General features: G+C 43.8%; 1 protein-coding gene across 3 annotated transcripts in view; it reads right to left on the bottom strand.

Annotated features, from left to right (window-relative positions):
* acer3 (alkaline ceramidase 3) overlaps positions 1 to 26,258 on the bottom strand; it is a 274,469-nt gene that overhangs the window by 46,711 nt on the left and 201,500 nt on the right. For all 3 annotated transcript variants that reach the window (XM_068033113.1, XM_068033115.1, XM_068033114.1), the window contains exon 7: positions 2,836 to 2,894. In XM_068033113.1, the coding sequence (XP_067889214.1) occupies positions 2,836 to 2,894 (59 nt within the window). The remainder of the gene's footprint in view (positions 1 to 2,835; positions 2,895 to 26,258) is intronic.

The following is a 26,258-nucleotide window of genomic DNA, read 5'->3' as shown; positions in this document are numbered from 1 at the left end:
TTGTCCTTCTAGGTGGTGGAAGTCGCGGGTTTGGAAGGTGCTGTCAAAGGAGCCTTGGCGATTTGCTGCAGTGCATCTCGTAGATGGTACACACTGCTGCCACTGTGCGTCGATGGTGGAGGGAGTGAATGTTTAAGGTGGCGGGTGGGTGCCAATCAGGCAGGCTGCTTTGCCCCTGCATGGTGTCGAGCTTCTTGAGTGTTGTTAGAGCTGCACTCATCTAGGCAAGTGGGGAGCATGCCATCACATTCCTGATTGTGCCTTGTAGATGGTGGACAGGCTTTGAAGAGTCAAATGGCCATCTTGCACAAACATTTACAGGATTGATGCCAAGAGATAGATCAAAAATTGATAGCTTCCTGCCCTGCTTTAGTCCCCGAGATGAACTGGGTTGGGTTGCAACCTTCAGGGGGAGGTAGGTTAGATTAGCTATCCCCCGCAGTTACACACAAGAAGAAAAAATATTAAGTTATCTACTTAACAACAGTGTATAATATAGATGAAAAGGTTTTATTTTTTCCATTGGTAGTAGATATAGCTTCCTTAAGTATGATTCTATATTGTTACTATACATTAATTTGTTCTATTTTCTTAAATATACTTGCTTGATAATTAAAACCACACCATGTTGTAATGCTTGCTACTTTTCAATTATGGAAGATAATGTCCTAGCACAGTTGGCCATCATACAAAAATGTGAGTGGAAGACACGCATTATAGTCTGTTACTTTATTCAGTCTCTTTAGCTGACGCAAATTAAACTAGTTAACTCTGAACCTCAGTCATCTTATACGGGCACAGGCCTCCAATAACAGATACCTTGTTAACACCCAAAATGTTAATGATACAACTAGGTTTAATCATTTTCTAGTTAATCTTAGTTGATCCACCAGTCATGTCATACAGGGCACTGCTCATGTCAATCAGACGAGGTTGTGTTTGAAAAGGACAGGCCCAAATATTATTCTGCTGCTCATTCAGAGCCGCAAGTAACATTTTGAGGCCACAAAGCATATTTTCAGTGCCTTCCTGGGTCAGGTTAATTTCTCCATGGGCAAATCTTCAGGTCAATTATTGGACAGACTAGCTTTCTTAAGTGAGACTGCTGAAGCCAGTTAAAAGATAGGTTGCGTTTGCTGACAACGTAACCATTCGGTGGCACAGTATTAGCACATGCGCTTCCTGCCATTGCTTCATTTGTAGAATTTCTTGAATGTCTCCTGCTCAACTGCTTTGATTTTTTTTTGACAAAGACAGAACTCTGGTATGATATCGCCATTGACATTTGTAATGGAAAGCAACTTTCTATGGGACAGTAAAGTCAACAATTACACTGTAAGGTTTATGGAGGAAATAACTCAATTTCTGCCTCTGCCCCCACCCCCCAATCTCTCATTCTCTCAATCCACACATTCACACTCGCTACAGCCTCAGTTTCCTCCCATCCCTCAGCTGCTCGCTCCAGACCTCATCACTGCTTCCCCCCTTCCCCTTGGCTGATTGTTCCCCGCTCTTCGCTTCGTGCCCCCCAGCCACCCATCCCCTCCCCCACTAGCCCGCTCTCCGGCTGCTCGCACCTAGTTTACCCCCCACCACCGGCTGCTCGTCCCCCGCTTCCACCCCCACCCCCTCCCTGGCCGCTCGCTCCCCACTTCCCCCCCTCCACCAGACGCAAACTCCAGGCCGCACCACTTCCTTCCACTCGGCCACTTGCTCCTATGTTCGATCGTTACCCACCGCGCCACCCGAAGAAGCAAGGCGGGCCACGAGGGGTGACAAGGAGACATAGGAGCAAGTGGCCGAGAGGAGGAAAAGCAGCGTGACCCAAGAGCTGGCATCTTTGGGGGATTGGGGGGGGAGGGGGGGGGGGGTGGTGGTGGGGAGAAGAAGCGGGGAGTGAGCGGCCAGAGCAGGGGCAAGTGGCCGGTGTGGAGGAGGGGGAGAAAGCATCGAGGCCTGGAGTGAGTGGTCGGGGGGGAGGAGCGGCCAGTGGGGCGGGAGAGAGTAGCTGAGCGGGGGGTGGGGGTGCAGAAAGTAGCTGAGCGGGCGGGGTGGGGGAGCGAGTAGCTGATGATCTCTGCACCAATTTAGTCCTGGCAAGACATAGGCTGTACATGCACAGCATCTCACTGAGAGCAGGAGACCATTTGCGCATGTGCGCAGCTTGGAGCACTCTGATGAAAGCGGGCTGCTGCGTTGTCAGGAGTCGCTTTGTAAAATATATTTTCAGTTTCATTTGGAATTCTGTACCCCAGAGGGCTGTGGATGCTCAGACAATAAGTATATTCAAGACTGCAATGAATAGACATTTAGGCACTAAGGGAATCAAGGGATATGGGTATAGGGCATGGAAGTGGAGTTGAGGTAGATGATCAGCCATGATCTTAATGAATGGCAGAGCAAGCCCGAATGGCCTACTCCTGCTCCTGTTTATGTACAAGATGGTGGTCAAAAGTATTTTCAACAAATACTTGGAGTGATTTGTTCGTTTGGCTGACTCATTCAATTAAAGTTTATTTTTACTCACTTTACCTGCTTCTGATTGATATGTCACCTTGAAAATGTTGCCATTTTATGAATATTAAATCTGAACAGACAAGGTGCAAGTACAACACAATTTGCATATCAAATGTGATACCTGAACCATGACAGATGCAAGACATTAAAATGCAAACATGCACAAAATAAACTGGAAGAAATACAAAAATCCCAATTTTACATTATGACTCAGTGGACCCCCCGGAAAGCTTTGCAGACTCACACAGATCTATGAACTTCACTTTGAAAACCACAGGGCTCAAAATAAGGGCTATGCTATGTTTGAACACTACTTACCACGTGACAATATATATTGATCGTAGGACTAGGCAACCGACTAGAAAGCCGTACATGACCTGCGAAAGAAGAAAAGAAAATGTTGAGCGCCAGTGGACCAGGTACATCTGAAATATTGAATGCCTTTACAATCAACATCACATTAAGTACATGGAGCAAATAAACATGCCTTTCCATTGATAAATTTTAACAAATACTAAAATCACCATATTTGTGCTGGCATTACACAATAATCTGTGTTTACTTGGAAGGGTGAAGCTTCAAACTTTACACTTTTTAACCACTATTACAAATTTCACAATGATACTAATGCTCCATCAAGTATGGCTTGACAGAAAACACCCTTGCTGCTTTAGAATACATTGCCCGAGAAATTTTAGCTTGTGGTTGGAATTCAAGTGGAAGATCATTGAACAAGGGAAATAATTCATTTAAAAAAATTAGCTCAGCATCTGAAGGTTTTAAATGTTGTAGCCCCACCTTGACTTTTCTCTCTTTGAACACAGTTCCCACTGGAAATGCAGAATTCACCCTCATGTACCCGCTGAGTGAGTGCATAAAGTCTCTCCAGATGCTCCTTCATGGGGGACTAGTCTCAAATCTTGGCTGAGAAACATCCAGTTTAATTTCCATTTTAAATTGTGGAAATGGCTGTGAATTCCCTTTCACACTTGCAAATACTACCATGGTTCAGGACCCATTTACGATCCTGCATCATTCTCAGAATATCTCACAGTTAAACATTTATGGTTACCCAATAGTTCAGGCAACAGAATTGTAAGTGCAGATTTTTGAGGTCATGAAGGCAGCCCAGATAACCTACTTATCCACATATAAATTAGTAGTCTCAACAATTGGCAAAGACCAGTTTCAGATTTCACTGATACAAATTAGAAGACTCTTCCTAAAATATGCTACAGATGGAAGGTCACTGTAATCTTGATAGCCTAGTAGGTAAAAGCATTGTCTAGTGTTGTACTAAGTCATATTGATCATTAGACCAACATCAGCCCAGGCAGTATGGAGCATACTAACTGTTCCCAGTTATTCCCCCTGAGCTACAGCGGGGAGAAAATAAAATCAGTCATGAATCCCCATCCTGAAGAAATGGAGGAACCTTTTGCCATGAGAATCTTCTCCAATAAAATTCAATGTCTTGGAGAGATGAGGAGAAACAAAAAGGAATACACAGTCTGTAGACAACCACAAAACACAGCAACAAAGCTGAGTGGTCAAGTCACAACGGGACCCCTTGCCCAGTATATGGAGAAATTGATAAACTGCTCAACAAAGGTGCCATGTAAACATCCAAAAAAATGGTAAAAGAAGCAAAACTCCTGACAGTAATCCATTGTGCTTGGACTATTCTGCTTACTGAAATCTTCACTCATGGCACATCACAAATCATGAGGTCTTTCACTATAGAAATGAAGACTAGTCAAATAATGTCTACACCCAACCATCTACAAGTCTTTGCAGCTTCTTGATGGTCACAAATGGCACTTTCCAGTGAACAATATGGTAGAGCCTGACTTTGTCTGACTGTGGTCTGAATTAAAGAGTTAATGAACAAATAATACTTGTTAAGCAATGCTGAGTTTCAATTTTAAACCTTGTGAGATGCAGAGTAAGAACCAACTAAGAGTAGATTAATCTTGATTTCAATTCAGACACAGGAAAATGGAAGACTTGGAACTTAGGAAGAGCAGAGGGATTGAGATTGTTTGGAGCATAGGTGTGGGAGATGGAACACCTATCAGGTAAGTATCACCTATCAGGGAGGTCATTGTATCTGCATTATAAAATAGTTACTGGATAGAAGATTCAGTTGTTAAGATTGATGAAACATTCCAGTATTTTCTGCATCAGTAGTATAGGGAAGGGTTTTTAGTATATTGGTATCCATATAACACACGGAAAATTCCACTTGTCAATATCTTTTATTTTTGAGCCAAAATATTTTTGAACAATATTCCTGAAGCACCTCAAATTGCTTCTACCAGTAGCAAGAACAACCATAACTACTCCACCTTAATACAATACATGCCATTCATGCTAACATAAAACCATCTGAAGCTGATATGCATTGAGAAATCATGAATACCTTTATATCTGATGGTGTTGCAAGAAGAAAACGCAACGACTATCAAGCTTCCCTAGTACCAACTGTTACGGCTACGTGATTCAACGTGGGTGGTTTCCCCACCTGACCGCAGCTAGTGTATTTTTTTTTTAAAAAGAGTTTAGATCCGTAGTATTTTATTTTTCAAATAAACAGACTGAGATAGGCTTTCTAGTAGATTAATATGCCTTATTCTGAAATTGTCGCAACCACATCCACACACACAAAAAGAGACAGATAGAGAAGGGAAAAGGAAGGTGACTTTTAGTGAGGGGGAGGGGGGAGTGGGCGAAGGTCATGATAAACCTGCTGGATTTGCTTGGAAATCAAGTCCTCAATGGGTGCAGCCTGACCTGATTATAGAGTTCTCTCGATTGAAAGTTAGTTGAAGATGGCTACTTCACACCTCCTTTGTTTCAGAAGATGACATTCAATTCTGGCACGTTTTATGATGGGGTGCATTGACACCTCTTAGTTTTGAAGATTTATCCTTTGTCTTTGACACAGTTTGAATACACAAGTGGCCAATACCTTTTTCTTCGGTGGTCATTTTGGACCATTCTTCACTTTTTAAAATAAAGGTTCATTGTTTAAAAAGACAAATTCTGTTTTTTTGTAACTCTTCAGAGTTAGTCCATGATTCTTGTATCATTGCACTTCCGGTGTGTGTAACACCTTCCCCAAAAGGGGAAAAATGTAATTCCTTGGATTTCATTTCGTATGTTGTTTGATTTGGGCTTAGAAAGATGGAAAACAGAAACAGTAAGACAGTTTAGGGTCACACCACTGTACACATTCATTTCATTCACTCCTCCATCTCACCACTGCTGCAGCTGGCATTGCTTGCAAAAGCCTTTTGAGGTTCAAGTTTAAGTTTTTTCATCATCCTTCCTTTGGATAAGGTACCATCAAAAATTGCATTTTTTTTGGTTACGTGTTGTCAAATAGGGTTGTAATTGCTCTCACACCAGTTTGTACAACTTTAGAAATGTCAATCTCCAGGACCATGTGATTGTTGCTGAAGCTTGTGGCAAGGTTCCCTGTTTGGACAAGCTTCAACCCCTGAACTACTGCATCCATAATACATGGCATTAACCATTCAGGTTCTGGCGCATTGATGGTTCTTATTTCTAGGGTGATAGTGAGTCATACATTTTCAGCCCCTGCAAGGTGTCTGGGATTTCTTCCTGCCCCTTGTTCTTGCTGAGTTGTGACTCTGAATTATTGGGTTTGATTAGTTTTGGATTTGGAACTTGATCATATGATTCTTCAGTGGGTAGATCCAAGCTGACCTCACTTTTAGTTTTCCTGTGATTTCCATTTAGGGTATGCTACCTTCCCTTTCACTTCAGAGATAGATGTTCCCCGAATCTGCCCCATGTCCTCTGAGATATTACTGCTCGTTGGTGGTTGCCCAACTTCCACTGGGTGAGGATTTTCCCTCACTCTTGGCTTTCCTGTTTAGTAACTTTCCTTGCCTCTATTTAAATATTTAAAAAAGGTTTCAGCTACCCATATCTCAGATGCTTTCCCTTCACTGGATAGGTGGTAGCATAGTGGTATTATCACTGGACTAGTAACACAGAGACCCAGGGTATTTCTCTGGGGGCATGGGTTCGAATCCCACCACAGCAGAAGGTGGAATTTGAATTTAATTAATAAATATGGAATTAAAAGCTAATCTAATGATGGCCATGAAACTATTGTCAATTGTTGTAAAAACCCATCTGGTTCACTAATGTCCTTCAGAGAAGGAAATCTGCTGTCCTTACCTGGTCTGGCCTACATGTGACCCCAGACCCACAGCAATGTGGTTAACCCTTACATGCCCTCTGAAATGGCCTAGCAAGCCACTCAGTTGTACCCAAGTGCTACAAAGTCAATAAAAAGGAATGAAACCGACGGACCACTCGGCATCGACCTAGGCACTGGAAACGACAACGGCACACCCAGCCCTGTCGACCCTGCAAAGTCCTCCTTACTAACATCTGGGGGCTTGTGCCAAAGTTGGGACAGCTGTCCCACAGACTAGTCAAGCAACAGCCTGACATAGTCATACTCACAGAATCATACCTTACAGACAATGTCCCAGGCACTGCCATCACTATCCCCGGGTATGTCCTGTCCCACCGGCAGGACAGACCCACCAGAGGTGGCGGCACAGTGGTATACAGTAGGGAGGGAGTTGCCCTGGGAGTCCTTAACATTGACTCTGGACCCCATGAAGTCTCATGGCATCAGGTCAAACATGGGCAAGGTAACCTCCTACTGATTATCACCTACCGTCCTCCCTCAGCTAATGACTCAGTGCTCCTCCATGTTGAACACCACATGGAGGAAGCACTGAGGGTGGCAAGGGCACAAAATGTACTCTGGGTGGGGGACTTCAATGTCCATCACCAAGAGTGGCTCGGTAGCACCACTACTGACCGAGCTGGCAGAGTCCTAAAGGACATAGCTGCTAGACTGGGTCTGCGGCAGGTGGTGGGGGAACCTACACGAGGGAAAAACATATTTGACCTCATCCTCACCAATCTGCCTGCTGCAGATGCTTCTGTCCATGACAGTATTGGAAGGAGTGACCACCACACAGTCCTTGTGGAGACGAAGTCCCGCCTTCACATTGAGGATACCGTCCATCGTGTTGTGTGGCACTACCGCCGTGCTAAATGGGATAGATTTCGAACAGATCTAGCAATGCAAAACTGGGCATCCATGAGGCACTGTGGGCCATCAGCAGCAGCAGAATTGTACTCAACCACAATCTGTAACCTCATGGCCCGGCATATCCCCCACTCTACCATTACCATCAAGCCAGGATACCAACCCTGGTTCAATGAAGAGTGCAGGAGGGTATGCCAGGAGCAGCACCAGGCATACCTCAAAATGAGGTGTCAACCTGGTGAAGCTAGGACTACTTGCATGCCGAACTGCGTAGGCAGCATGCGATAGCCACAGCTAAGCGATCCCATAAACAACGGATCAGATATAAGCTCTGCAGTCTGCCACATCCATCCGTGAATGGTGGTGGACAATTAAACAACTAACTGGAGGAGGTGACTCCACAAATATCCCCATCCTCAATAATGGGGGAGCCCAGCACATCAGTGCGAAAGATAAGGCTGAAGCATTTGCAACAATCTTCAGCCAGAAGTGCCGAGTTGATGATCCATCTCGGCCTCCTCCTGAAGTCCCCAGCATCACAGATGCCAGACTTCAGCCAATTCGATTCACTCCGCGTGATATCAAGAAACAACTGAAGGCAATGGAGATTGCAAAAGCAATGGGCCCTGACAACATTCTGGCAATAGTACTGAAGACCTGTGCTCCAGGACTTGCAGCGCCCCTAGCCAAGCTGTTCCAGTACAGCTACAACTCTGGCATCTACCCTGCAATGTGGAAAATTGCCCAGGTATGTCCTGTACACAAAAAGCAGGACAAGTCCAACCCGGCCAATTACCGCCCCATCAGCCTACTCTCAATCATCAGTAAAGCGATGGAAGGTGTCATCAACAGTACAATCAAGCGGCACTTGCTTAGCAATAACCTGTTCAGTGACGTTCAGTTTGGGTTCCGCCAGGGCCACTCAGCTCCTGACCTCATTACAGCCTTGGTTCAAACATGGACAAAAGAGCTGAACTCAGGAGGTGAAATGAGAGTAACTGCCCTTGACATGAAGGCAGCATTTGACCGAGTATGGCATCAAGGAGACCGAGCAAAACTGAGGTGAATGGGAATCAGGGGCAAAACCCTCCGCTGGCTGGAGTCATACCTAGCACAAAGAAAGATGGTTGTGGTTGTTGGAGGTCAATCATCTGAGCTCCAGGACATCACTGAAGGAGTTCCTCAGGATAGTGTCCTCGGCCCAACCATCTTCAGCTGCTTCATCAATGACCTTCCTTCAATCATAATGTCAGAAGTGGGGATGTTCGCTGATGATTGCACAATGTTCAGCACCATTCGTGACTCCTTAGATACTGAAGGAGTCCATGTAGAAATGCAGCAAGACCTGGACAATATCCAGGCTTGGGCTGATAAGTGGCAAGTAACATTCGCGCCACACAAGTGCCGAGCAATGACCATCTCCAACAAGAGAGAATCGAACCATCTCCCCTTGACATTCAACGGCATTACCATCACTGAATCCCCCACTATCAACATCCTAGGGGCTACCATTGACCAGAAACTGAACTGGAGTAGCCGTATAAATACCGTGGCTACAAGAGCAGGTCAGAGGCTAGGAATCCTGAGGCGAGTAACTCACCTCCTGACTCCCCAAAGCCTGTCCACCATCTACAAGGCACAAATCAGGAGTGTGATGGAATACGCTCCACTTGCCTGGATGGGTGCAGCTCCAACAACACAAGAAGCTCGACAGCATCCAGGACAAAGCAGCCCGCTTGATTGGTCGTAGATGGGGTGCCATTCACTCCCTCCACCACTGACGCACAGTGGCAGCAGCGTGTACCATCTACAAGATGCACTGCAGCAATGCACCAAGGCTCCTTAGACAGCACCTTCCAAACCCGCGACCTCTACCAACTAGAAGAACAAGGGCAGCAAATACATGGGAACACCACCACCTGCAAGTTCCCCTCCAAGTCACACAGCATCCTGACTTGGAACTATATCGCCGTTCCTTCACTGTCGCTGGGTCAAAATGCTGGAACTCCCTTCCTAACAGCACTGTGGGTATACCTACCCCACATGGACTGCAAAGGTTCAAGGCAGCAGCTCACCACCACCTTCTCAAGGGCAATTAGGGATGGGCAATAAATGCTGGCCCGGCCAGTGACGCCTACATCCCATGAATGAATTTAAAAAAAACCTTTGTGGCTTTTATCGTAGCCCCTTATCTTTTTGGCTGTATCTGAGCCCTTCTATATTCTTCTGGCCCTATCACCCCCTCTGGGATTTTTGGGACTTCCCAGCACTTTGCAGCTATACAGAGTTTTGTTTGCTCCCTTCCATTTCCCCAGACTCGGTGGACGGTTCTGGACACTCTTGGTATAATACTGTGCTGCCTGCCAAGTTATTGCCCAGCAACATATCTACCCCCTGCATGGATAAGCTTGGAATGCTCCTGACTATCACTACCCCAGTGAACAATTTACTCTGTAGGTAAATGTTAACTAAGGGAACCTTCAAGCATGTGCCAGTAAGCCGTTTTACTAATACCGTGGTATTTGTTCTGCTTTCGGTGGTATTTCTGTCAGCTTGGCTGCTAGTAGGGCTTGAAAACAACTGGTATCCCCGAGGATGGTTATCTCCTTGTTTGGCACCTCGGACACAAAAGGAGTCATTTTTCTTTTGTGTCGAATGTTCTGATATGTGCTGTGCTCGAGTGATAACAGACAACAGGCTTATGACTTACAAAGCCACAGACACTGGTTGACTGCAGTGCCTCCTGTTGGTTTTTTGGTATACCAACAATTGGCCTGGACATGCCCAGATTTGCCACACTGGGAACATGCGGGTGGACCCCTACTGGTTGATCCCCTGGTTTCTTGCTTTTAAAAGTTGGATACTGGTCGGGTTTTCCTTCTCGAAGCTGAAATGCTCTTTCCTCTCTCCCCTCCTGAAGCTGAAATGCTTCTTTCTCTCTTCCCTCTTGTAGCTGAAACGCTCTTTATACCTTTATAACTCATGGTGTTGCAAAAAGATAACTCTACAAACATTGAGCTTCCCTCGTACCTACTGCTACAGCCACGTGGTGACGTGGGCAGATCCCACTGTTCAACTTCTCACCTGGCTGCAGCAAGCGTTTTTTTAAGAAGAATTTTTGCTCCTTGGTGTTTTATTTTTCAAATTTTTCAAATAAATAGACTGTCGGTTTTTAAAAAAAACAGAAAATCAACTGTTTATTGATCGACAGATCTTATCCCGATATTGTCACAACCGCATTCACTCATGCATTCGAAGGGAAAAAGGAAGGCGACGTTTAGTGGGAGGTCACAATAAACCTGTTGGATTCTCTTGAAATCAAGTCCTCGAAGGGTGCGGGCCTAAGATGATTGTCGATTTCGTTCTTGATTGAAGGTTCAGTTGCAGACTTTTGGAGACTTCTAATTCTCACTGCTGTAGATGTAGGATTCTTTTTCAGGGCACATGCCTTCTGGCTTGGCTGGAACACAAGCTGTTAGGATGTTGTTTCTCTCTCTGGCTGTTTTTTTTTGAAAGGAAAAACTGTGTCACCGCTCACCTCCTGGTAGGAGATGTTCTCATCTCTTCCCCATGGTGATTGCACAATGGCCCAGGACATGGCTACTTCACACCTTTTTAGTTTCAGAAGATGACATTCAATTCTGGAATGCTTTTAGGATGGTGTGCAATTGACACCTCTTAGCTTTGAGGATTTTTCCTTTGTCAGACAGTTTAAATACACAAATGGCCAATCCTTTTTCTTTGGTGGCCATTTTGGACCATTGTTCACTTTTTAAAAGACAGTCAGTTTTTCATAACTCTTCAGAGTTAGTCCATGATTGTGGTATCTACATTGCAGGTGAAAGGGGAGAAGAGAAAGTTAATTCTGTAATAAGTATGCAACAATGCAAATTTAATGTTGCAGAGGCAAATGCCCAAGTAACAAGTCATCAGCCAGTTGTGTTTTTTTTTTAAAAGATTAGGTCTCTGGATTTTGGCGTCTCTGACAAGGCCAGCATTTATTGCTCATCCCTAGTTGCCATGATCAGTTTGATATAACTGAGTGGCTTGCTAGGCCATTTCAGAAGGCAGTGAAAAGTCAATCAGCTTGGTGTGCGACTGGAGTCACATACAGGCCAGACCAGGTAAAGATGGAAGGTTTCCTTCCCTACAGGACATGAGTGAGTGAACCAGTTGGGTTTTTATCAGAATTTGACAGCTTCAAGGTCACTTTTTCTGATATTCATTTTTATTTCAAGATTGTTAAAGTTGAATTCAACGTCTCAAACTGCCATGGTGACATTTGAACTCACGCTCTCTGGATTACTAGCCTTGCATCATAACTACTACTCTATTGTACCTCTTCAATGTATTCGTACTTAGCAGTAGGTGATAGTTGCTTCGGACATGGGAGGTAAAATTTCACCAACATTACTGTTAGCTGGTTGCATGTTTATGATTTATCTTGCACCTGGGTTCCTCAATAGAGTAAAGCATGGTTTCGCTAGGTCTCAGATGGTCTATTTTTGATGGGCTCTCCAAATGAGAATAAAAGGTAATTTTAATGAAATTGAGGCTAGCTGCAACACCGTGAGGTGGTGCTTACCACTCAGTTGAGAATGGCCAAAACGATTCCTTACAGAACCAGACAGTGTAGATTTTCAACCTGCCTACATGACATGGATTGAAACTGGAGACTTGTAGGCAAATGAACCTCTAGTAACCTGTATTTTTGAATGATCGCTTCATTATTAATTGTTCATGCATTCACTGTGCCCCTGTACACTTCATTAGCTTTAGTCAAGTCCTATTAAGTTAGTCTGCAGAGTGGTGAACTTTATTAGAAGATTTTAAAAAAATCTTCAATGGGATTAGCATGCAATATTCTGACTGCAGACTCTCCATTGAACCATGATAAAGTTCACTGAATTTTAGAGTGTCGCAGACAGACAACAAAAAGATGACAATCGATTTTTAAAAATAAACTGTAGTTATCAACTCAATAAAGCACAATTATCAACAGAATTAAATCTCTCTATCGATGCTGTGACTCTCTAAATTTTGGAATTGAGATCCCAAAGCGGCCACTGGTGAGGTCACCAACATTCACTATGAAAATATTCTCTTCCTCTTCCCATTGCTTCCCCTCCCTTAAACATTGTTGGAGACCCAAGAATCTTAAAGCAGCATTGTGGCACTAGTAAAGAGATAATAACCAACCCAATGTCACGTCACTGATCACATTCATACTAAAAAATTAAATGCAGATGAGGTGATACTTTGGGTTACAAACTGGCTTGCTTTCCTTTGGGATCTGGGATTAAATCCAGCTAAGAATGATGGTATGAAAGTCAGATTTGTTCTCTGGCTGTAAGGCTTTATACAAAATGAACTTAGATTTTTTTTAGATTAGATTAGATTAGAGATACAGCACTGAAACAGGCCCTTCGGCCCACCGAGTCTGTGCCAAACATCAACCACCCATTTAGACTAATCCTACACTAATCCCATATTCCCACCAAACATCCCCACCTGTCCCTATATTTCCCTACCACCTACCTATACTAGTGACAATTTATAATGGCCAATTTACCTATCAACCTGCAAGTCTTTTGGCTTGTGGGAGGAAACCGGAGCACCCGGAGAAAACCCACGCAGACACAGGGAGAACTTGCAAACTCCACACAGGCAGTACCCGGAATCGAACCCGGGTCCCTGGAGCTGTGAGGCCGCGGTGCTAACCACTGCGCCGCCCTGATAATTTGAATAATTTGGATAATTTGAATGCAATTCTTTGGCCTGCAGTACACTGGCATTAAACTGGTAGTGCCAAAGACAGGCCATAACTTGGCTAGTGAAGGAAACGGGTAAGTGAGACACAGGCACTCTACTGAGGTAGGGGTTTAGGGTGCATTGCTGGACTAAGTAGACAGAATGTTACTCTGCATAGAATTTATGCTGTACCCAAGTTGGAACTTCTCACGCTCACATCAGGAGCTGAAACAGAAAGTGATCCATTCCTTCAGCATCTTATCCCTCGTCTAATGAGCACGCACACAAAAAAAACTAGAGACCTCCCATAAAAAACTGCATTAATTCTATATGCCATTGGAAAAGATCATGGAAATGAGACTGATTGGATTCTATGATAGTTGTTTGTGCTGCATTTGATACGGCAAAGATACAGTACAGAGATTTTCAGCAAACAATATAGCAGTTTGCAAGTAATGGAGCTGGCCATTCTGGACTGTTCCACAAACTAAGATGGGAATATAACTCCCTCAAAGCGAAACCAATACCGGTCACACAAATTTTGCTTCTATGAAGGAGGCCATTCGGCCCATTGTGCCTGTGCCATGCTCTTTGGTACAACTATCCAATTAATCCCACTCCCCTGCTCTTTACCGATAACCCTGTATTTTTCTCTTTCAAGAATTGAAATTCCTGTTGAAATTTACTATTGAATCTTCTTTCACCACCCATTTGGACAGTGCATTCAGATCGTAAGATGCTGCACAAAAAAATTCTCAGTCTCAACGCTGTTTCTTTTGCCAATTAGCTTAAATCTGTGTCCTCTGGTTGCCAACCCTTCTGCTGGTTGGAAACAGTGTAAATTAGGAAAAACTATCAAAACCTTGAGATTCTGAACTTTGTGAATCTTCTCAGGTTTATTCTTGTCACTTCCTTAAGTGGTCTTTTGTGTCCCTACAGTCCAGACGAGCACCTTTGCTGACCTGTATCTAGTTAAGGGGCATCTTGACTTAGTGGGTACAACAGTAAGTTCCTTCACAGTGCATACTTTATTCTATGATTCCACATGTTCCATAACATGCAATTCTCCACTCTTCTGGAAGATAAACTGAAAGCGAGATGAAGCCACATATAAAACAACAAATTGGTTTGTTTCATATACTATAGAGGAATATACAGAACATATGTTTTCAATGAAGTCAATCTATTTTGCATTATCTAGGGTCTTCCTGCACAAGAAGAAATTGTGGGCTGGTGTGCCAGCCTTTAAGTGGGAAGGGGGATAAATGTTTAAACAAGTCTTACACCTGGGTAAAGAAGCTACAACTTCAAGAACAGGAGTTTGACTGAACCCTCTTTATTGACTAATTTTTAAAGGAACGATACCGACTGTACGAAAACACATCACTTAAGTACAGAAGCACCATTATAAAAACAATTCTCTAGTATTATGTTCTTATTGCTTCAAAAAAAAAATGTTTTCCCTGTGTTCTTTTTTCATGAATATAGCACCCCATTAAAATATCCAGCCACACTCTGTGACCATCTAGGCAACGGCTGGCGAGTTTAAACCATGCAGCCCTTTAAGCCAGTAGACGCTAAATAAAATATGATCATTCCTCTATTGGGAAGTGTATTTAATTGGTAGCACACTCCAATGCACTATAATTCCTCACAAATAAATCCGAAATGTTCTTCTGATTCTTTTGACAATGGTCATGTTAATCTGCTCAGTGATGTATAAACAAAATAATGTATTATGCTTAGATTGTGGTCTAGATGTACCACGTGGTGTGGATCATGCAGAAACTGCATTATGAGTGCCGAAGGGCTAAATGAATATCGTTATGTAGCTCATGTTACCATGGCAACACTTGCTACCCTTCCTGGGGTAGAGCAGAGGAAATCTACGATGTAGCTGTGCTAAACTTGACCTGGGAATGCTTGGTTTTGACATGGGAAAGTATTTCATTTCATAGTGCCTTACCGTAATAAGCACAATGCTTTAATAATCAAACTTCGTCATCACTGTCACTATAATGAAACCTCTTCATTCCCTCTTTGCACAATGAGTTCAACCATCAATAGAGCTGATGTCTGATGTTCAACTCAACATCAGAGAATCATACAAATTCAAAGTAACTTTTAACAAGTGCCAGAGGTAACCACAAACATCATAAAGTACAGATGAGATCAGTGATTTGGCCAACGAAGTACATCCATATGTAGAAATTTACAGCCCTACCCCATCACAAAATCCAATTACGCTCAAACGATTTGAGAGTTTCTGCTTCCACTACCACAGATTCATTCAACAGGAAGATTAAACTATAATTTTCAGCTAATGGCAAGCAAAATCTTTTTTTTTGTCTAATTACATAGAATATACAGCACAGAAGCAGACCAGTCGGCCAACGCCAGTGTTTATGCTCCACACAAGCCTCCTCCTATCTTATTTCGTCTGTCAGCATATCCTTAATTATAAATATTTCTGGTAATGTTAATGTTTGCAGTGAAGTAATTTGCTATTATATACCATTTCAGTGCAGAATTGCAACAGTCCCAAATTTACATCACAAGTCATTTTCCTAACTTGAGGTCACTAGGTGTAAACCTGGTTCTATGTTATGAGGGACTTCGGTCCAATAGATTACGGGTAGCAGCCGCTGGACTCGCCTCAAGTCACCTGATGTCTCTGTCTCTGGGCCTCGCCACGCTCAGATCACATGGGGAGCAAAACTGGTTTTCAGTGATAGCCTGAAACAAGCAATAGTGAATAAGCAACCCATTTTGTCATCTGTTTTCAAATCTCTCCGTGGTCTCGCTTCTTCCCTTTTCTGAAACCTCCTCAAGCCCTACAACCCTCCAATATCTCTACATTCCTCCAATTATGGCCTCAAGTATGCCTGACTTTCATTGCTCCACTATTGGTAGCCATGTCTTCGGCCACATAGGTCAATAGCTTCCCTCTCTAAACCTCTGTCTCTCCATCGTTCTCTCCTCCTTTAAGCTGCTCCTTAAACCTACCCCATTGACTAAGCTTAATATCTCAATGTGGTTCAATGTCAAATTTTGTTTGATAACATTCCTGTGAAGCACCTTAGGACTTTTACAATGTTAAAGGCGTTATATTAATGCAAATCGTTGTTGTTGCTCATTGAAGTCAATGTTAAAAGAAAATCAGGTGGGTGGAAAATGGGTATGAATAGCAACCTGGTGAGATACAGCAATGGGGAGGCGGTGGCATACTGGTAATGTCGCTGCACTAGTAATCTAGAAGTCAGGCTAATGCTCTGGGGGAAAGGGTTTGAGTCCCACCACAGTAGATGATGAAATTTGAATTCAATTAATAAATCTGGAATTAAAAAGCTAGTCTAATGGTGACTATGAAACCATTATCGATTGTTGTAAAAGCCCATCTGGTTCATTAATGCCCTTTAGGGAAGGAAATCTGTCATCCTTACCTAGTCTGACCTATATGTGACTCCAGACCCACAGCAATGCTGTCGACTCTTAAATGCAAGCCACTCAATTCAAGGGCAATTAGAGATAGGTAATAAATGCTGGCCTAGCCAGCAACGTCCACATTCCACATAACGAATAAAAGAAAAGCACCTTTGAGTTGGGGAGGTGGGCAGAAGTTATCTAGCAGCACCTCAATTATCCTCACATCAATGCCAAAAGACTTGCAGGTTGATAGGTAAATTGGCCATTATAAATTGCCCCTAGTATAGGTAGGTGGTAGGGGAATATAGGGACAGGTGAGGATGTGGTAGGAATATGGGATTAGTGTAGGATTAGTATAAATGGGTGGTTAATGGTCGGCACAGACTCGGTGGGCTGAAGGGCCTGTTTCAGTGCTGTATCTCTAAACAAAATAAAATCAAAACTCTTCATCAATCCCATGTCTAGATGAACTGGTTAACTTAAGCATTTGGAGTTTCTGAGACATCACAAGCAACAGCTTTTCACCATATTTATAATCAAGTCCTGATGCTTTGCTGCAAGAGGGAAGCTGCAAAGGGCAAGGCCAAACAAAAAAAAATTTGCAGGAGTTCCACCATTCACTTCCTCTCCCAACAGATGCAGTCTCCTTTTTTTTTTAAAGAGGGGAATAAATTCTGCTTCTTAGACCACTTTTTTCTCACAAGGCAAATCGTAATTTAAAACTGATACAACTGGACATCGTGACCTTACATAGGCTAGGGATGAAGGCACTTTAAAATACAAATATAAAAAAGGAACTCAAAACTGTAAAAATATTTTGCTAACAGAAATGTTTGATCTATTGTTCTAAATCATGTTCAGCTGTGCTGGAGAGAAAGTCAGTTTGCAATATACCATGTGGATTGTTGGCTTTTTCCCTTCATCTTTGGTTTGCTAAATTCCTTGTGGACAGAATGCCCCCTCCCTCCACCCTTTCAAAATTGGAAAAAGAAAGTTCCAAGTGAGCTACATGTACAATTGCTGGGGTTGCTAAACAGCATGAGCGATGTATCTGCCAATGCTTGCACCACTTATGCTGAGAAATGTCTCAATTCTGGCAATTTGCCCAGGTCGGCTCCCTCTGCTTGCAACCTGAAAGGTCTTCAATGCTTGGGATCACGAGCTTCTTAACCTGATCGATCACCACCAGAGCAGGTGATGTGTTACAACAAGTGACTGGCTGCCCATATGGGCACTGCTTCTGGTACCACGTGCGTTAATTGTAGAATTTCTCAGAACCTCTCTGTGTGTCACATCATGACAAATCACCTGGTTCAATGTGACGCACTATTCATGTTTATTGTTATCAGTGGCTGTACTTAGCTTACCAAACCTTGCTTCACCTGTAATTCAAACTACTTGCAAGTGGCAGCCTTAGCTCTGTAGTATCGATCTTGCCTCTGAGTCGGAGAAGTTTGTGGGCTTAAGTCCCATGCCAGAAGTTTGAGCATAATCTACACTAACACTCCAGTGCAGCACTGAGGAGTGCTGAGCATTGTCAAGGTGCCATCTTTCAGATAAGGCGTTAAACTGAGGCCTTATCTGCCCTCTCAGGTGAACACAAAAGATCCCATGGCACTCTGTTCTTGTTCTTTGGCCTCCTTGTCTCGAGAGACAATGGGTAAGTGCCTGGAGGTGGTCAGTGGTTTGTGAAGCAACGCCTGGAGTGGCTATAAAGGCCAATTCTAGAGTGACAGGCTCTTCCACAGGTGCTGCAGATAAAATTGGTTGTCGGGGCTGTTACACAGTTGGCTCTCCCCTTGCGCTTCTGTCTTTTTTCCTGCCAACAGCTAAGTCTCTTTGACTCGCCACTTTTTCGCCCTGCCTTTATGGCTGTCCGCCAGCTCTGGCGATCACTGGCAACTGACTCCCACGACTTGTGATCCATGTCACAGGACTTCATGTCACATTTGCAGACATCTTTAAAGTGGAGACATGGAAGGCCGGTGGGTCTGATACCAGTGACGAGCTCTATTCAAAGAAAAGCATGAGAGTTCTCCCCAGTGTCCTGGTCAGTATCAAAAAGCAGATTATCTGGTCATTATCATGTTGTTTGTGGGAGTTTGCTGTGCGCAAATGGCTGTTGTGTTTTCTACATTACAATAGTGACTACACTTCAAAATTACTTTACTGGCTGTAAAGTACTTTGGGACATTCTCAGGTCATGAAAGGTGCTATATAAATGCAAGTCTTTCTTACCTCTAGGACCCATGAACTAAGACGACTAGTATTGCTGCACTTCACTCCCAGAGGTGCAGTTCATCACAAAATAAGACATAAAAAAAGTTAACGATTAAATAAAAAGTGTTGCATAAATTGAGGAAAAGTACTGGCAATGGTAGCACAGTGGTTATACCACAGGACGTCACTAATGATCCAAGATCATGAGTTCAATTCCTACCACAGCAGCTGTGAATTTAAATCCAGTTAATTAAATAAATCTGGAATTAAAAGGTCAGTATAGGTAATGACGACCATGAAACTACCAGATTGTCATAGAATCCCATCTGGTTCACTAATGTCCTTTAGGAAAAAAGATCTGCCGTCCTTAACCAGTCTAGCCTGTATGTGACTCCAACCCACAAGGTGGTTGAATCTGAACTGGCCTCTGAAATAGCCTTGCAAGCCACTCAATTATATTCAAGAAGTAGACTCAACACCCCCTTCACAAGGATAATTAGAGATGTGCAATAAATGTTGGTCTTGCCAGTAATGTCCCATCCCAAGAATGAATATGAGAGATTCAGGTGCGATACAGCAGCACTATTTTCAACGCGCAGCTACTGCCAATTCCAGAACACTTGGGTTTTGAATCACATGCTGTCAAACTTAACGCAATTTTACAACTCAAGACTAGTAAAAATTCAGAAGGAACAATGTGTTGTGGTGGCTGATCTTTTAAAAAAAACAAGCCAACACAAGAGGTGTGTAATGAAAATGTCAGCCCCCAAGTTAGAGAACTGGGAACCATTATTCACTGCAGCAGCAGGAGGGAATCGAAGTGGAATTTCATAATGGAACAATGTTACTTCACTTCAACAAAGATGGAATTGTCCACAGTAACAGAGTGAGAGACACACACATACACACACACACACACACAGAGGGGAACTTTTTCGCATCATATTGAAAACACTCAAATCCTAACCTTTTTAACTGAGAAGGGTCAAGATTTAAATGTAAATCATAAAAAATTAGTTTGTGAGCACAATTTGTTGCAGTTAAAGAAGCACTCGCGTGTAAAGCATATATGCCATATTCACTTGCATTATGCTCCATACAATATACTACACTGCTGGTCCATAGGACTGGGCTTTAAAAATGTTTCTCTTTAACAGGTAAAGTTTCAAATGTTAAGTAAACGTTAAAATAAAGTTGTGGCCATCTCTGGAAGATGCTCACAGGTTTTTCTAACTTCATATTGTTTTCACACGAATCTCTTTCAGGATCATTAACCTACCGAAACAAGCTTGAGGAACATCTGACCTACTCCTGCTCCTATTCATTATGTTGATTTGCATTTCGTAAAATGTTAAACATAATTTCTCCCAGAAGTTCCTATGCCAATTCTGTAGCTGATCTGGATAATAGAAGCATTTTGAAGTCTCGAGATGATCAAGCCTAGTATTCGAGTTAATTTTAAAACTGCTAACGTGCCACGATGTTCTTTAGTTCCATAGCATACTGATATGCTTGACGAGCTAACAATTATAATGCAAGTCTATTTTTAAAATACTTCTATCAGTTATAATAAATGACAGCACAATACAGGCACTTGGCACAGTAAGGCGAGCATGCAGCATACCTCTCAACCTGCAAGCATGCTGTATGCCTTCTTGACTACCTTATTCACCTGCGTTGCCACTTTCAGTGACCTGTGAACCTGTACGCCCAGATCTCTGCCTGTCAATACTCCTAAGGGTTCTGCCATTTACTGTATACCTCCCACCTGTATTAGATCTTCCAAAACGCATTACCTCACATTTGTCCGGATGAAACTCCATCTGCCATTTCTCCGCCCAAGTCTCCAACCGATCGATATCCTGCTGTGTCCTCCGACAATCCTCATCACTATCCGCAACTCCACCCACCTTTCTGTTGTCCGCAAACTTACTAATCAGACCAGCTATATTTTCCTCCAAATCATTAAAATATACTACAAACAGCAAAGGTCCCAGCACTGATCCCTGCGGAACACCACTAGTCACATCCCTCCATTCAGAAAAGCACCCTTCCACTACTACCCTCTGTCTTCTATGACAGAGCCAGTTCTGTATCCATCTTGTCAGCTCACTTCTGATCCTGTGTGACTTCACCTTTTGCACCAGTCTGCCATGAGGGACCTGTCAAAGGCTTTACTGAAGTCCATGTAGACAACATCCACTGCCCTTCCTTCATCAATCATCTTCGTCACTTCCTCAAAAAACTCAATCAAGTTAGTGAGACACGACCTCCCCTTCACAAAACCATGCTGCCTCTCGCTAACAAGTTCATTTGTTTCCAAATGGGAGTAAATCCTGTCCCGAAGAATCCTCTCCAATAATTTCCCTACCACTGACGTAAGGCTCACTAGCCTATAATTTCCTGGATTCTCCTTGCTACCCTTCTTAAACAAAGGAACAACATTGGCTATTCACCAGTCCTCTGGGACCTCACCTGTAGCCAATGAGGATACAAAGATTTCTGTCAAAGCCCCAGCAATTTCTTCCCTGCCTCCCTCAGTATTCTGGGGTAGATCCCATCAGATCCTGGGGACTTATTTACTTTAATGCTTTGCAAGATGCCCAACACCTCCTCCTTTTTGATAATGACATGACCCAGACTATCTACACTCTCTTCCCTAGACTCATCATCCACCAAGTCCTTCTCTTTGGTGAATACTGATGCAAAGTACTCATTTAGTACCTCGCCCATTTCTTCTGGCTCCACACATAGATTCCCTCCTCTGTCCTCGAGTGGGCCGACCCTTTCCCTGGCTACCCTCTTGCTCTTTCTATATGTATAAAAAGCCTTGGGATTCTCCTTAATCCTGTTTGCCAATGACTTTTCATGACCCCTTTTAGCCCTCCTGACTCCTTGCTTAAGTTCCTTCCTACTTTCTTTATATTCCTCTAGGACTTCGTCTGTTCCCAGCCTTCTAGTCCTTATGATTGCTTCCTTTTTCTTTTTGGCTAGGCTCACAATATCCCTCGTTATCCAAGGTTCCCGAAACTTGCCAAACTTATCCTTCTTCCTCGCAGGAACATGCCGGTCCTGGATTCTAATCAACTGACTTTTGAAGGACTCCCACGTCAGATGTTGATTTACCCTCAAACAGCCGCCCCCAATCTAAATTCTTCAGTTCCTGCCTAATATTGTTATAATTAGCCTTCCCCCAATTTAGCACCTTCACCCGAGGACTACTCCTATCTTTATCCACAAGTACCTTAAAACTTACGGAATTATGGTCACAGTTCCTGAAATGCTCCCCTACTGAAACTTCGACCACCTGGCAGGGCTCATTCCCCAATACCAGGTCCAGTACGTCTCCTTTCCTAGTTGGACTATCTACATATTGTTTCAAGAAGCCCTCCTGGATGCTCCTTACAAATTCTGCCCCATCCAAGCCCCTCGCACTAAGTGAGTCCCAGTCAATATTGGGGAAATAAAAATCACCCACCACTACAACCCTGTTACCTTTACATCTTTCCAAAATCTGTCTACATATCCGCTCCTCTACCTCCCGCTGACTGTTGGGAGGCCTGTAGTAAACCCCCAACATCGTGACTGCACCCTTTCTATTCCTGAGCTCTACCCATATTGCCTCGCTGCATGACCCCTCCGAGGTGTCCTCCTGCAGTACAGCTGAGATATTCTCCTTAACCAGTAATGCAACTTCCCCCACCCCTTTTACATCCCCCTCTATCCCGCCTGAAACTTCTAAATCCCGGAACATATAGCTGCCAATCCTGTCCTTCCCTCAACCAAGTCTCTGTAATAGCAACAACATCATAGTTCCAAGTACTAATCCAAGCTCTAAGTTCATTTGCCTTACCTGTTATACTTCTCGCATTGAAACAAATGCACTTCAGACCATCAGTCCCGCTGTGCTCAGCAACATCTCCCTGCCTGCTCTTCCTCTTAGTCTTACTGGCCTTATTTACTAGATCCCCCTCATTTAGTTAACTTGCTGACCTACTGCTCTGGTTCCCACCCCCCTGCCACAATAGTTTAAACCCTCCCGAGTGACGCTAGCAAACCTCGCAGCCAGGATATTTGTCCCCCTCCAGTTTAGATGCAACCCGTTCTTCTTGTACAGGTCCCACCTGTCCCGGAAGAGATCCCAATGATCCAGATATCTGAAACCCTCCCTCCTACTCCAGCTGTTCAGCCAAGTGTTTAGCTGCACCATTTTCCTATTTCTAGCCTCACTGGCACATGGCACAGGGAGTAATCCCGAGATTACAACCCTAGAAGTCCTGTCTTTTAACTTTCTACCTAACTCCCCCTGCAGGACCTCGTCACTCTTCCTGCTTATGTTGTTAGTACCAATGTGTACCACAACCTCTGGCTGCTCACCCTCCCCCTTCAGAATGCCCCCTGCCGTTCAGAGACATCCTTGACCCTGCACCAGGGAGGCAACATACTATCCTGGAGTCTCTTTCACGTCCACAGAAGCGCCTATCTGTGCCACTGACTATAGAGACCCCGATAACTATTGCTCTTCTGCGCTTTGCCCCTCCCTGCTGAACAACAGAGCCAGCTGTGGTGCCACTGCTCTGGCTGCTGCTGTTGTTTTCCCCTGATAGGCCATCCCCACCAACAGTATCCAAAACAGTATACTTGTTAGAGAGGGGGATAGCCACAGGAGATTCCTGCACTGACTGCCTGCCCCTTCTAACGGTCACCCATCTATCTGCCTGCACGTCTCCAAAACTCCTGTCTATGACGCTTTCCGCCACCTGCATGCTCTTAAGTGCATCCAATTGCTGTTCCAACCGATCCATGCGGTCTGTGAGGAGCTGCAAATGGGTACACTTCCTGCAGATGTAGTCGTCCGGAACGCTGGAAGCGTCATGGACCTCCCACATCTCACTTTACCCCTCTAACTGACATTTCTAGCACTAATTAATAAATTAATTTTTAAAAAATACTTATTTATTAAATCATTACTAAATTAAGTTACAATTAACTATATGGTCCCTATTGCTAGATTTCTACTATAAATATTAAATGCTAAATACAGCAATCTCCTCCCTCTGGTTTAGTTACTCCTCTACTTATTAATTAATTAGTTAATTAGGGTTTGAATCAATGTTTTATTTTCAAATTCAGTGCAGACTCCCTCCCAGCCAGTCAGGTCACAGCTCTCCTGTGACGTCACCTTTTCAGTTTTTTTTCCACCCGAGGTAACTTACCGACCGGAACTCCGCCCTCCGAGTCTTCTCCCCGGATGTCGGCCGCAAATCCCCGAGGTAAGGGTTTTATACTTACTGGTCTGGAACTCCGCCCTCCGAGTCTTCTCCCAGTTTGCTAGTATCGTGACCCAGATTCCTCCAAAATATTTGTTACTGATAGTGCCAATCTATCAAGTATTTGTATTTGTACGAACTCCAATGACTCAGGGAGGGTTCACCCTCTGATACCAGTTTAGAAATAATGAGCAGTGGCAGGATACTCGGAGGAGAAATGATTTCACGCAGAGGGTTATGATGATCGGAAATGCACTACCTGAAAAAAAGGTGGTGGAATCCAGTTCGATGGGCACATTCTAAAGGCAATTAGACAAATACCTGTAGAGAACCTATTTGCAGGATTATGGAGAGAAAGCTGGTATTAATGGACTAGGTTGGTCAGCTTTCAAAGAGCTGGCACAAACACGATGGGTCGCATGGCCTCCTCTGTGCTGCAAGATTCTATGATACTACTCAATCATCAGCAAAGGTCATCGTAACCTAGCCTGATCCTGTCCTCACCAAATGCCCATACATGCACACTTGAGTAGGTGGCTAGATGTAGCACACCAATTACCTTCCTGGCTGAGATCAGCCAACAAACCCAAAAAGAAAATAAAGACAGACAAACTTGCATTTCTATTGCAGCTTTCATAGTGCTATATGAATGCAAGCTGCTGTACAGTCGATAGAGCTTTTCTCTGCACTTAACCTGGAGTCATAGAGAGATACAGCACTGAAACAGGCTCTTCGGCCCACCGAGTCTGTGCCGACCATCAACCACCCATTTATACTAATCCTATATTAATCCCATATTCCCTACCACATCCCCACCTTCCCTCAATTCTGCTACCACCTACCTACACTAGGGGCAACTTACAATGGCCAATTTACCTATCAACCTGCAAGTCTTTGGCTGTGGGAGGAAACCGGAACACCCGGTGGAAACCCATGCGGTCGCAGGGAGAACATGCAAACTCTGCACAGGCAGTACCTAGAACCGAACCCAGGACCCTGGAGCTGTGAGGCTGCGGTGCTAACCACTGCGCCGCCCTTACCTACTTTGTAAAATTTTGTGACAAGCCCAGGCGAAGGATCACAGGTGTTGAGTAGGAAAGCACTATGATTGAATAGAGTAGGAGGGAACACAAGATGTATCAAGGAGTAATTATTAGCTGTCATCAGCCTTGACTTTCAGAGAGAGAGAGAGAGAGAGAGAGAGAGAGAGAGCGAGAGAGAGAGAGAGAAATTGCAATACCCAGCTAGGTCCATATCCAGTATTTACCCTCCTGACAAGCAAACAGTTCTAATCACATTTACCCACCTTGTTCCATATCCTTCCAACCCCTCTTTCTTCATTCACTTATCCAATTTAATCTTGAATCTTGACATATTTTCAGTCTCAATCCCCAACACTGGAAGGGAATTCTACAACCTGACAACTCTGTGCAAAAAATGTTCTCATTACCCAGCATTCTGAATCTCTTGCAATCTTGTACCTACCAACTCTTGGAAAGTTTACTTTTATCTAGCCTGTTTCATTCTTTCATAATTTTAAGCCTGTCAGCTGTGGCTCAGTTGGTAGCATTCTCGCCTCTGAATCAAAAGGTTGTGGGTTCGGGCCCCACTGCAGAGGCTTGAGCGCAGGAACTGGGGCTGAGACTCCAGCATGGTGCTGCGCTGTCGGAGGTGCTGTCTTGCACGTGGGACACTGGGCCGGGGCCCTGTCTGTCATCTTGAGTGGATGTGAAAGATCCCATGGGACTGTTTTGGGGATGAACGGGAAGTTATCCCTGGTGTCCTGGCCGGTGTTTATCTCTCGGCCAACGTCACAGAAAGGACAGGTTATCTGGTCATTGTGTCATTGCTGTTTTTGGAAGCTTGCTGTTGCATTTTCTGCATTGCAGTGGTGAATGCACATTGGCTGTGGAGTGCTTTGGGAGGACCTAGGGTTGTGAAAGGTGCGATATAAATGCAAGTTCTTTCTT

This window comes from Heterodontus francisci, chromosome 6 (assembly GCF_036365525.1).
Source record: "Heterodontus francisci isolate sHetFra1 chromosome 6, sHetFra1.hap1, whole genome shotgun sequence".
NCBI classification, from domain to species: domain Eukaryota; kingdom Metazoa; phylum Chordata; class Chondrichthyes; order Heterodontiformes; family Heterodontidae; genus Heterodontus; species Heterodontus francisci.
The sequence above is the reverse complement of the archived record's forward strand: the minus strand, read 5'-3'. Positions and strand labels throughout refer to the sequence as shown.